The sequence below is a fragment of the Perognathus longimembris genome, chromosome 28 (genome assembly GCF_023159225.1).
Source record: "Perognathus longimembris pacificus isolate PPM17 chromosome 28, ASM2315922v1, whole genome shotgun sequence".
Classification (NCBI taxonomy): domain Eukaryota; kingdom Metazoa; phylum Chordata; class Mammalia; order Rodentia; family Heteromyidae; genus Perognathus; species Perognathus longimembris.
In genome coordinates, this window is record NC_063188.1 from 104,026,383 (window position 1) to 104,038,528 (window position 12,146).

The following is a 12,146-nucleotide window of genomic DNA, read 5'->3' on the forward strand; positions in this document are numbered from 1 at the left end:
TTTGTCTGAAAAAAAGATTAACAGTAAGAAATGAGACTGAAAGCATAAGTTACAGGTCACACTCTGCCAAGTTTTCCCAACATGAAAATGCTAGTTCCAGTGTTTTTGTTTTGTAAATGGAACCCATTTCAGAGAATGTGAGCTGCGAATCAGCAAGTCTCCAGTTCTTTGCTGATGTGTATGCATGGGGGGGTGGGGGTGGGGAATAGAGCCAAGGCCTCACACCTTCTAGAAAAGCCCTCTACACCTACGCTGAGCAGCTTATTACACCTCAGCCCTGCTGATTGCAACAACACTGAATACCAACCTTTACACAGGCAGAAGACAATGATGAACTTCTGCCTAATAAAAGCTACATGAGGGCTGGGAATGTGGCTTAGTGGTAGAGTGCTTAGCTAGTATGCGCGAAGCCCTGGGTTTGATTCCTCAGTACCACATACACAGGAAGATCCAGAAGTGGTGCTGTAGCTCAAATGGTAGAGTGCTAGCCTTGAGCAGAGAGAGGCTCACGGATAGTGCCCAGACCCCAAGTTCAAGCCCTAAGACTGGTAGAAAAACAAACATGACAATTTGTCCTTGTCTTCACTGGACAAGAAACTGCAAACCCATTTCTTTGCAAAGAATTTGCTCTCTATGCAAGTGGAGGCTATGTGCCCAAACTGGAGTTGAACCTAAGTAAATCACACCGCCATGATCGCAAAGGAGCATCGGGTGGTCCAAACCCCACGTGGGTTCTAGCCTGAAACCAAGGCATTTCTATTTTCAGCCACGCAAACACAAAGCCTATTGTCCAGTGTTCTTGCCAATATATAGGACTTTGTTCACAAGTGACTATAATATATATAGTGCCAAACTTGGAAGTGAAGGCTTGTAGCCATCTCAGGTTGTTAAGTTATATACATGTTATCAAAGCATTTATCTGAATATGCTAGGCTTGTTTCTGACCCAACACTAGAGGGTTGTTTTTTTCCCCTCAGCATTTGGATGGGCTATTAGACAACTAATCAACCTCTTCCTTGATTACTAGTAATAGGGGATCAAGATGCTTAAATTAGTATTATTTTTATATCAGGGAACCATCACAAGAACGGAATTCCTGCATCACGGCCAGCCCTGCTGAGGGATGTTTTCATTAGGAACATTATATGCAGGGAGCCGGGAAGAGAATGGACAAGGCAGTGAACACGTGCACTCCAACAGAGGGGAAAATGAGGCAGATGTGCAACAGAGCCGAGGGAAATTTATAGATTCAAACTATTCAAACTGCGAAGCAGCCTCCTGTACCACATTAAGTCCAGTAGTTCTAAGAAAATACAGATATGGTAGAAAAAGTAAGAAAATTTTCACCACAAAACCAATAGTTACTACTAACAGAAAGTTATACACAAAATAGAGCTCTCGGTACAGTGATCACACTTCACCTTAGTCAACGGACTCGATGCCCGGGCCGGACGCGGGCGACGGGAGCGTGTGCGCCAGCGCCCCGCTCGCCGCCTGGGCCTCGGGGCTGGCGGCCGCCGCTGCGGGGGAACTGGCGGGCTCCGGGTGAGAACCCGCCCCAGGGCAAGGCTGCAGGGCGGGCGACCCCGAGTCCCCATCAGTCCCTTTGGCAGAGGCCTGCTCCTTCAGAACTTCCACCTTCTCGTTGAGCTCGTTGCGCTCCGTCTGAAGAGCCCTGCACAGCTTCTCTAGCCGCTCCAGCTTTATCTGGAAGGCCTTGTACTCTTTATCACGGACAGTTTTCTGTGGAAGGGAGGAACAAACCAAACCATTTCTAGAACCTCTAAGTACGATTGAGGCCACTGTGCACATGCAGAGAAAGCGAGAGGAACGAGCTGAGCCCAACTGGAAATTCATCCATCTACGAAAACCAAAGTCCCTTTGTCCTTTCAGAACTGGCAAAAAATCCACTTTTTAAAAAAAACACTTATTGGGGGCCTGGGAATGTGGCTTAGTGGTGGAGAGCTTGCCTAGCATGCATGAAGCCCTGGGTTCCATTCCTCAGCACCACATACACAGAAAAGGCCCGAAGTGGTGCTGTGGCTCAAAGCAGCAGCGCACTGGCCTTGAGCAAAAGGAGCTCAGAGACAGTGCCCAGCCCTGAGTTCGAGCCCCAGGACCAACACAAGAATAAAGTCAAGACATTTATCAGAGACTAGGGAAAAAGCCTCCAGGACTCAATTAAAACATGACTCAGTTCTACAGCTTTGTCTACTATCAATTTGTAGCTATGATTCTTCTGCTCCAATGATTTATTTTGTGGCATTTTACACCAATCAGTCTTGTAAAATTTCAGCACTGAAAATTTGGTGATTGAAAGCAATACGTGTCATAGTATAAAACTGGCAGAACAAAAATATTTATTGCTTTTGGGAAAAGCCAGCATTTGAGGTATTTGCTTTCATACTCGCTGGGCAATGGAGTGAGTGGCGCTAAGGCATTCAACCGAATGCTGCTGGAAAAGCAGGGGCTCTGACCCACCCCCGCCCCGTGAGCCACAGCCTCTAGCTGGGGCCTAGAAATCGCAGCTTAGAACATGAGTTTGGTTGGAACTTAAAAGGTTACGAAAGCACTTCTATAGAAGAAAGCAGAAGATGCTTCGCAAGTGTCCTCCATAGGAGCCCAGGAGAATGAACTAGAACACGGACGCAATCCATCACCCAAGCTCCTCCATGTCGAGCTACCTGCCAGGAAAGACGCCTCAGCAACTATCATCGTGGAACCCCAACACTTGGAGGGCCCCGTCCTGACAGCCACCTGAACTCAATGAATCCCCATAACTAAGAAAGTAGCTCACCTCTTCAGCCATTTGCAGAAGTGCTTTATTATTATTTTCCCACTTGGTACGCCATATTATTGTTTCTTTTTCCAGCTTTTTAATTTTCTTTGTCATCTGGGAATAAACACAATCACAAATTTAAATGCAAAACTGTCTATCACCTCTACTTCCTGCCCCGCCTAGACCAGCTAGTAGCTGACTGTGCTTTCAAGAAGCAGCTGGCCTTTCTGTTGGTGACACAGCTTATGTCAGAAACTCCCAGGGAGAAGCCAGGAGCTGATGGCTCATGCCTGTGATCACCAGGCTGAGAGCTGACGATCCCGGTTCGATGCCAGCCTGAGCAGGAAAGTCTCTGAGACACTTATCTCTAACCACCAGGAAATGAAGTGGGTGCTGTGGTTCAAAATGGCAGAACCCTAGACTTGAGCATAAAGAGCTCAGGGACCGCGCCCAGGCCCTGAGTTCAAGCCCGTGCTGAGCAAAACACAAAGCTCTGAGCATGCAACCGAGGTGAGGGTTGCAGAGAGAGCTTCCTTCACGGCCACACTGCTGCTTCCCCACCTGGGCCTGGGAGGAGCGGGACCTCCTTTTTCACAAGCTGTAGGGGAAAAGTGTGTGTGTGTGTGTGTGTGTACTATCAAGACTATTGTACTCAGATTTTGCTAAGTATAAAGTGAGTTCAAAAATGAGGGAAACACTGCACTTCAACTTGACAATAAAAAAGAGGGAAGCCTTCCTCAGTCTCTGCTACAAGACCCCAACTTGTCTGGAAAGACTCATCTACGCCTGTCAGTTCACCGCACCCCCGAACTCCTCTCCCCATGGATGAGTGCGCATGTGCTCCGATCCCGTCAGGCTCTGAGCGAGGCACCGTGCGCATGCGCGAGGGGACAGGGAACTGGGGACAGAGGCCACGGAGAGAGCTCGTGGGAGATCTGGGTCACGTGCTAACCCCCAGCTCACCTCTACCTTCGCATTCCACAGGATTCCCCAAGACAGCCAATCTGGGGAGTCCTTGCCGTGAAACCTATTCCATCCCAACAGTAAGCGTGTACTGCAGTCTAGCTAACGCCTCAGTGTGCTTCAGCCGCCCCTGGATCCGATCCTCCACTCAAAGGAACGACCGGCAGAACAAATATGCTGCCCATGGAATTCGCCAGATAACTAGGTCTAAAAATACCTCAAGGTAGTCATTTGAGCACTGTTCAGCTCCTGGTAATTGAGCACACGTTAATGTGCCCAAAACTAAAATATTCTGCTTTTATGAAGGGCAGGTCTTTTATTTTTTTAAACCCATTTTTAAAAGCAAAAGCATAGAAAGGCAACCAGAAGCTCTCAGCAGCTTGTCCGCAGTCAGATGAGCCCATTAACCACGATGTAAGGTGAAGCAATGGCCATGGCTGATGTCTACTGCACTCTAGATGACGAAGCACGAGGCACACTTTTCTAAAACCTCCCAATCTAGACGGGTGCCGTTGGTATGTGCCCGTTATCCTAGCTAAGCGGCAAGCTGAGCTTTGCACCCCCACCTAGGAGTAGACATGTTTTGGTTCTTAGCTTGGTATCCAAGATTTATCTTTTCTTAATGCACAGCAGGGAGATATAATAGAAGCCAAAGAATGAGCTTGGTTGGAGAAAGACTTCAGTGGGTTTAGGAGAAAAGAAGGCCAGGCACTGGCGGCTCATGCCTGAAATCCTAGTGAGTCAGGAGGCTGAGATCTAAGGATCATTGTTCAAAGCCAGCCAGAGCAAGAAAGTCCCTAAGACGCTTCTCTCCAATTAACCACCAAAAAACCAGAAGTGGTGCTGTGGCTCAAAGTGGCAGAGTGCTAGCCTGGAGCAGAAAAGCTCAGGGCTCAGGGATAGCACTCAGACGCCGAGTTCAAGCCCCTTCACTAACAAAAACATCAAGAGAAAAAAGAAAGTCTTTTTCTTCCAATGGTAGAAACTGTGTGTATGTATGTACATGCATCTCAACCAACAGAAATACACTAATTTTTCCTCTAGATGTAGGCTGTCTTTACTCTCTGAAGACAGAATTTTTTTTCACATTTTTTAATTTTTATTAATTAAATTTTGTTGACAAGGTGTTGTGCAAAAGGGGCACAGCTACATAATAAGGCAGTGAGTACATTTCTTGTGATATCTTACACCCTCGTTTTTCTTTCCCTTCCCTAGATCAGGTAGGCATATATACAATACACAGTGTACTAAAATCATATACAGTAGCCACGTGGCGTACGCCAAAGGAAATTCACCTAGAACTTTAAATATAACGTCAACAGTAGAGTTTGCTTATCCTTGTCTTATATGATCATATGTACATAGCTGTTGAGCTATTGTGATCCACTGAGAGGTCTATTTTAGACCTTTTTATGTTTAGTAGTTGTTTGGTTTTAGATACATAATGTAAGGTCGCTGACCTGAACCTGTGGAAATACCATTTGACAAGAAGTTTTTTATGTCACAGACCTGGTCTCTACTGTCCGTCCGTCCCCCACCCTAACAGTCATATATCAAGGAGACCATGCCGCTTTGTTCTCTGTGTTCTCAGCTTGTCTCGCTCAACATTATTTGTTCGAGTTCTGACCATTTCTTTTTTTTTTTTTTTTTTTTTTGCCAGTCCTGGGCCTTGGACTCAGGGCCTGAGCACTGTCCCTGGCTTCTTCCCGCTCAAGGCTAGCACTCTGCCGCTTGAGCCACAGCACCGCTTCTGGCGGTTTTCTGTATATGTGGTGCTGGGGAATCGAACCTAGGGCCTCGTGTATCCGAGGCAGGCACTCTTGCCACTAGGCCATATCCCCAGCCCATAGTTCTGACCATTTCTAAGGACAGAATTTTGTGACAGGACTGAGAGTGACCCTCGAAAGTAACTGAAACCAAACATAATAATAAAAAGGGGGGAGAGGCTGGGAATATGGCCTAGTGGTAGAGTACTTGCCTTGCATACATGAAGCCCTGGGTTCGAGTCCCCAGCACCACATATATAGAAAAAACCAGAAGTGGCACTGTGGTTCAAGTGGTAGAGTGCTAGCCTTGTGCAAAAAGAAGCCAGGGACAGTGCTCAGGCCCTGAGTTCAAGCCCCAGGACTGGCAAAAAAAAAAGATCAAATGAAGACAGTCATCCCAATATAAACTCACACAAGTAGTACTAGTTACGTTTGAAATACGGTATATAAATTCACTTTTCTCTAATAATCCTTAAAAATATGCAAATACCTTTTCCATTTCTTGCCTGAAGGTTGTAAATAGCTCATTGCTTTTTGCCATAGTAGTCTGGAATTCTTCAAACTTATCCATATAAAGAGAAAGCTACAGAGAAAGAAAAAAGAAAGGAAATCAATTCTAAGTTCTAGGTAAACGTGCAAGTTCCCGCCAGGCTCCTGTGGCTCCTTCCTGTGACCCTGGCTATTCAGGAGGCTGAGATCTGAGGGTTGCTGCTGGAAGCACAGGAAGACAAATCCAGGGGATTCTTTTTTCTCTCTCTCTCTTTTTTTTTTTTTTTTTTTGGTCTTGGGGCTTAAACTCAGAGCCTGGGCACTGTCCCTGAGAGCTTTCACTCATGGCACTCTACCACGGTGAGCCACAGTGCCACTTCCAGTTTTCTGGTGGTTATTGCAGATAAGGGTCTCACAGACCCTTTTCTGCCCGGGCTGGCTTCGAACTTCAATCCTCAGATCTCAGCCTCCTGAGTAGCTACAATTACAGGCATGAGCCACCAGTGCCTGAATAAATCCAAGGGGTTCTTATCTTCAATTATTCAGCAAAAACGAGGAAGTGAAAGTGTGGCTCAAGTGGTAGAGCCCCAGCCTTGAGTTAAAAAAAAAATGTAAGTAAGGGGCTGGGAATATGGCTTAGTGGTAAAGTGCTCGCCTCACATACATGAAGCCCTGGGTTCGATTACTCAGCACCACATATATAGATAGATAAATGGCCAGAAGTGGCTCAAGTGGCAGAGTGCTAGCCTTGAGCAAAAATAAGTCAGGGACAGTGCTCAGGCCCTGAGTCCAAGGCCCAGGACTGGCAAAAAAAAAGGAAAAAAAATGCAAGTAAGCAAGAGAGTGAGGCCCTGAGTTCACATCCCAGTACCAGCACATACACAACGAAAGCCAACTCCTAAACTTTCAAAAAACATTTACAAAAAAAATTTACAAATGACATACTTGATTTAAGTGATAAGAACACAACTGAATCCACACCTAATTCTTGGATACCAGATACAGATGACTAAAATTTTAACTTACAGAAATACCTAACTTTGGAGTTAGGTACTGATGTCTCACACCTGTAATCCTAGCTACTCAGGAGACTAAGATCTGAGGACTGAGGTTCAAAGCCAGCCTGGGCAAGAAAATCTGTGAGATTATTATCTCCAATTAATCACTAGAAAACAGGACTTGGCACGGTGGCTCAAGTGGTAGAGCGCTAGCCTGGAGCACAGAGAGGCTCCGGGACAGCACTCAGGCTCAGAGTTTCAAGCCCCACGATCAACCAAAAAGTAAAAACAAAGACTGGGGGGGGGGGATGAGAGCAATCTGTCTGTACCATCTATCATTGCATTGATCACCAAAGCTGGAAACAGTTCTGGGAATAGAGCTTTCTTTTGGAACACCACACACATAATTCTTAGCCTGGTGTCAAGGATATCTCTTTCATAAATGCAGGCAGGACAATGCAACAGAAGCCAAAGAATTTGAAGGGCTGGGGAACAAGAATTCAGTTGGAAAAGTTAGATCAAAGAATAAGATAGAAACATCCATTTTCAGGCTAGGGTATGACTGGAGTGGTAGAGCACTTGCCCAGCAAGTATGAGGCTTTGACTTCAATCCTCAGTACGAAGGGAACAAAAAGGGGCACCACTATTTCTCTGGACTCCTTCCTAGATTCAAGGAATTTGTCTTCAAGCTCAGAAAAACCCACAATGCATGCAGAACATAAAATACTGTCAGTTTTCTTCCCCACAGAATAGGTGTTTAGAGAAGGGCAGGGACGAGGCACAGTGTGTTAGAAGAGGGAAAGCTTTGCGCCAGAAGGCTTCCAGGAAGGGCACTAGAAACTTCACTTTAGACCAAGAGGGAAGCCCTCAGAGACCATCTAATGTCACTAATGTCACATCTCATTATTCACAGGATGGGAAAGCAGAGCCAGAGACATTTTGTTTGGATTGTGGAATGTGAACTCAGGGCCTTCTGCTTGCTTCGCTGCCAGGCTTATGGCTCCATCCTGGCTTTTTGCTGGTCATTTTGGAAGTCAGAGTCTCAGGGAGCCTGCTGAGGATCGAGTCCGACCTATTCCTTTTCCGTTCTCCTCCATTTTCCTAACAGTTAGGAAGGTTAACCAGCAGCACTTAACAAGGATGTGGGGGGAGACCACCCACAGTTCTTGGGGGAGTGGAGCAGGGAAACCCCAAATTCTATCCCAGTGCTGGAGGGATCCCACCTGCAGAAAGGGGAGGGCAAAGCCTAGGAGCGTGGAAGAGAGGAAGGCACGAGGGCGCCGGTGAGCGGCTCATGCCTGGAATCTTACCTTTCTCAGGAGGCTGAGATTTCAGGATCATGGTTCAAAGCCAGCCTGGGCACAAAAGTCCACGAGACTCATCACAAATGATGGTAGTGTACTCAAGTGGAAGAGTGCTAGCATTGAGCACAAAAGCCCAGTGACAACACCCAGGCCCAGAGTTCAAACCCCAGGGCCAGCAAGAAAAAAAAAAAAAAGGAAGAGGAATGCAGGGGGTCTGGCAGCAGTTGGTAGAGGAAACACATGCTGACAACTCCTCTGCGGCTACTGGCCTGGACTTGGGGGACCAGCAGTAGCTCTCAGGCCAAATAAGGCACAGTTCTAGCACTTACGGGAAACACCAGCAGTTTCAGCAAGAGCCATTCTAATCAAACGTAGGACGGCCAGGTACACTGTGTCCCATGTGAGAGTTCACTGTGGCCCCACCGTGGGCAACAAACATCATGCCCGGATTATATGGCTGGATTAGGAAAGGAGGCCAAAGCATTGCCATCTGCCTATCATCTGCAAATATGTGCAATGACAGGAGGAGAGCAGAGGTGAGGCCAACTCTTGAGAAGGACAGCTGCATCAGGTATGTGAAAAGATGAGGTAATGCATTGCAAAGGAGAAGAAAGGATGACTGGTAAGAGAACTCAAAGTAGCACAGACAAGAGATGGCGCACAACAGAAATCAGGCCAGGTGCCAATGGCTCAAGCCTTATGATCTTAGCGAGTCAAGGGGCTGAGATCTGAGGACTGCAGTTTGAAGCAAGCCCAGACAGGGTCATCCATGAGACTCTTACCTCCAATTAACCATCATAAACACACACACACACACACACACACACACACACACACACACACACACACAAACACACACACACGGAAGAAGAAACATCATCTCTTCCTTTATTTCAGTCAGTTTTGGAACAGGCAAAACCACATTAGCAGATACTCAAAATCCTAGGTTTTTCTTACAAATTCTATCACCTCCTGTCAAGTTACCTGTTGTTTCAGTTGTACTTCTTGCTGTTTCATCTGCTCATATTTGTGCCTTGATTCTGTTGCTTCTTTTAATAGCTAGAAAACAGAAACAATTAGCAAAATACTAACAGTAATTACAAATATGACTACAATGTCAAATGACCACACATAGTTAGGCTATATCCTCCAGCTACTTTAGCAAGAACCAATGGACTACAGCTGTAACTATTCTATCAATTGTCATTTACCTATAACTTCCATCATTCTCTTTAAAACTTAAAGAACACTCAATAAATAGTCTTACTGCTTAAGTAGAGAAAGTACCCAGCAAGCCTACCAAGATTTATAAAAATTCAGGGTTAAACTGTTTTGCTTTAGGAGAAAATAATTGCACGTGGTAATATGAGCAGAAAACACAGCTAGGAATCTCAACATCATTCTTGTGACAGAGAAATACAGGCTAGTCCAAAAGCAAAAGAGTAAAAGGCCGTGGAGCAAAGCAATGAACTCTAAGAAACAGTTTCTATATACTTCGCTTAACAAAAAAAAAAGGCAGCCAAGCCCTGGTGGCTCACATCTGTAATGCGAGCTACTCAGGAAGCTGAGATCTGAGGATCACGGCTCAAACCAGCCTGGGCAGGCAAGGCTGTGAGACTCTTATCTCCAATTAACCACCCAAACCCAGAAGTGGAATTGTGGCTAAAAGTGGTAGAGCACCACTACCCTTCAGTGAGCTCCGGGACAGCGCCCAGGCCCTGAGTTCAAGCCCCATGACTGATTTAAAAAAAAAAAAAGCAGAGGAAGAAGGAATAGGAGCTTTCATTTATACACTGAGGTTTTCAAAAATATTATACAATAAAATGACACACTAGGCAATTTTGAAACCAAGTCTTTGAAATACAGTATCACATATAGCCCAAAAAAGTCTGAAAAATTCCTACTGAAACCAAAGGCCACATGCCTGAAACACGTGTGACTATGTGTGTGCAAAATGTATACTCCAACTTGAGAAATAAGTCATTTCTTCCTTCAGTTGAGCACTGGATCTCACTGTGAGCATATATGGAAGGACCCAATTTTGTGAAAAATGTGTCTCTAAATCCTAGACATCAGCATGCGATGCTTCACATCACACTCATCTGGGGGCCTGGGATTCTTGGGTGACTGCTGGATGTAAGAGTCCACATTATTATAATCATTTCTCAGTTTTAATAGTTGTTTGTATCACACAAGTACATAAAGCAGAATTTCCATATATTGGATAACTGTAGCCAAAAGATGCCATTGCATTTATAATTACGGACAGGTAATATAATTAGAGCACCCAATCTGAGAACAACAGTGAACTTTTAGGTTAACAAAAAGTTCTGTTAAAAATTATGTCCAGGGGCTGGGGATATAGCCTAGTGGCAAGAGTGCCTGCCTCGGATACACGAGGCCCTAGGTTCGATTCCCCAGCACCACATATACAGAAAACAGCCAGAAGCGGCGCTGTGGCTCAAGTGGCAGAGTGCTAGCCTTGAGCGGGAAGAAGCCAGGGACAGTGCTCAGGCCCTGAGCCCAAGGCCCAGGACTGGCCAAAAAAAAAAAAAAAAATTATGTCCAGGCTGGGGATATGGCCTAGTGGCAAAAGTGCTTGCCTCATATACATGAGGCCCTGGGTTCGATTCCCCAGCACCACATATACAGAAAATGGCCAGAAGTAGCGCTGTGGCTCAAGTGGCAGAGTGCTAGCCTTGAGCAAGAAGCCAGGGACAGTGCTCAGGCCCTGAGTCCAAGCCCCAGCACTGGCCAAAAAAAAAAAAAAAAAGTATATATATATATATATATATGTCCAATGCTAGATGCTGGTGGCTCACAACTGTAGTCCTAGTTACTTAGGAAGCTGAGATCTGAGGATCATGGTTCAAAGCCAGCCCAGGGAGGAAAGTCCATGAGACTCTTTATCTCCAATTGACGACCAAAAAGAAATGGAGCTGTGGCTCAAGTAGACCACTAGCCTTGACCACAAAAAGGCTCAGGGACAGTGTCCAGGCCCAGAATTCATGACTCAGGACAGGCAAAAACAAGTAACATGCATGACCGAGGGACCATACAGCTTGCAGAGTACATTTAAATGCTTTATAGTCCGGCTTCCGATTTTAGCAATTTTTTTTTCAAGAAACAGAACTTACAAACTCTCGCTCTCTCTGATGTTTTTCATCAGCTTCTTTTATCAGCTGCGTTGTCTGCTGAAGTTTGGCATCCACAAGCTGTTGCTGGAGCTCCTTATGTTTGAACACTTTATCAATATGCTAGGGGAAAAGCAAAACTCCATCACTTCATGAACAAAGGAGCACACAGTGCAGAAGAAAATGCAGTTACATCGTTGCTTGCTCTGCTTTCCCGTTAAGACCACCGCAGCTAAGCGTACAGGGCTTTCTGCCCCCACAGCTGCAGGAGTTATGCCCTGTGACCAGCTGTCAAAGCTGGGCTGTCTCCATCACTAACTCTCTGCAATTCCGTTTCTGCCCTACGATGAAGACTCCAACTACATGAAAACAAAGATAAGAACATGGAGTCATTAAACTCACACAACACGAACCTTCCTTTCTTCTACCCAGTAGATTCTCCAAAATTCTCAGCTGGTGGTAGAACGTGATGGTAGAGATGGAAGGGGTTAAGGCCCTTCTGGTGTGTGGCTCTGGACAAACCTTTAACCTGCTGAACCTAAGTCCAGGCATCTGACCACACCCGCCTGGCAGAACTGTGACTGAGCGGCAAATGTAATGGTGGAACCATGTAAAATGCTTGGCACTTGGCATGTACCAGATATTTAGTAAAATATTGTATTTCCAAACAAAATAATCATGTGGTTGTTTATGCATACTAAAATCATCATAAC

General features: G+C 45.6%; 1 protein-coding gene across 2 annotated transcripts in view; it reads right to left on the reverse strand.

Moving 5' to 3' along the window:
• Positions 1–467: 467 nt before the first annotated feature.
• The window catches only part of Txlng (taxilin gamma), a 65,069-nt gene continuing 53,390 nt past the window's right edge, over positions 468–12,146 (reverse strand). For both annotated transcript variants that reach the window (XM_048336837.1, XM_048336838.1), the window contains exons 6-10: positions 11,437–11,556; positions 9,284–9,358; positions 5,999–6,091; positions 2,798–2,893; positions 468–1,743 (exon numbers count right to left, since the gene is read on the reverse strand). In XM_048336837.1, the coding sequence (XP_048192794.1) occupies positions 1,423–1,743; positions 2,798–2,893; positions 5,999–6,091; positions 9,284–9,358; positions 11,437–11,556 (705 nt within the window). In that variant the 3' untranslated portion in view covers positions 468–1,422. The remainder of the gene's footprint in view (positions 1,744–2,797; positions 2,894–5,998; positions 6,092–9,283; positions 9,359–11,436; positions 11,557–12,146) is intronic.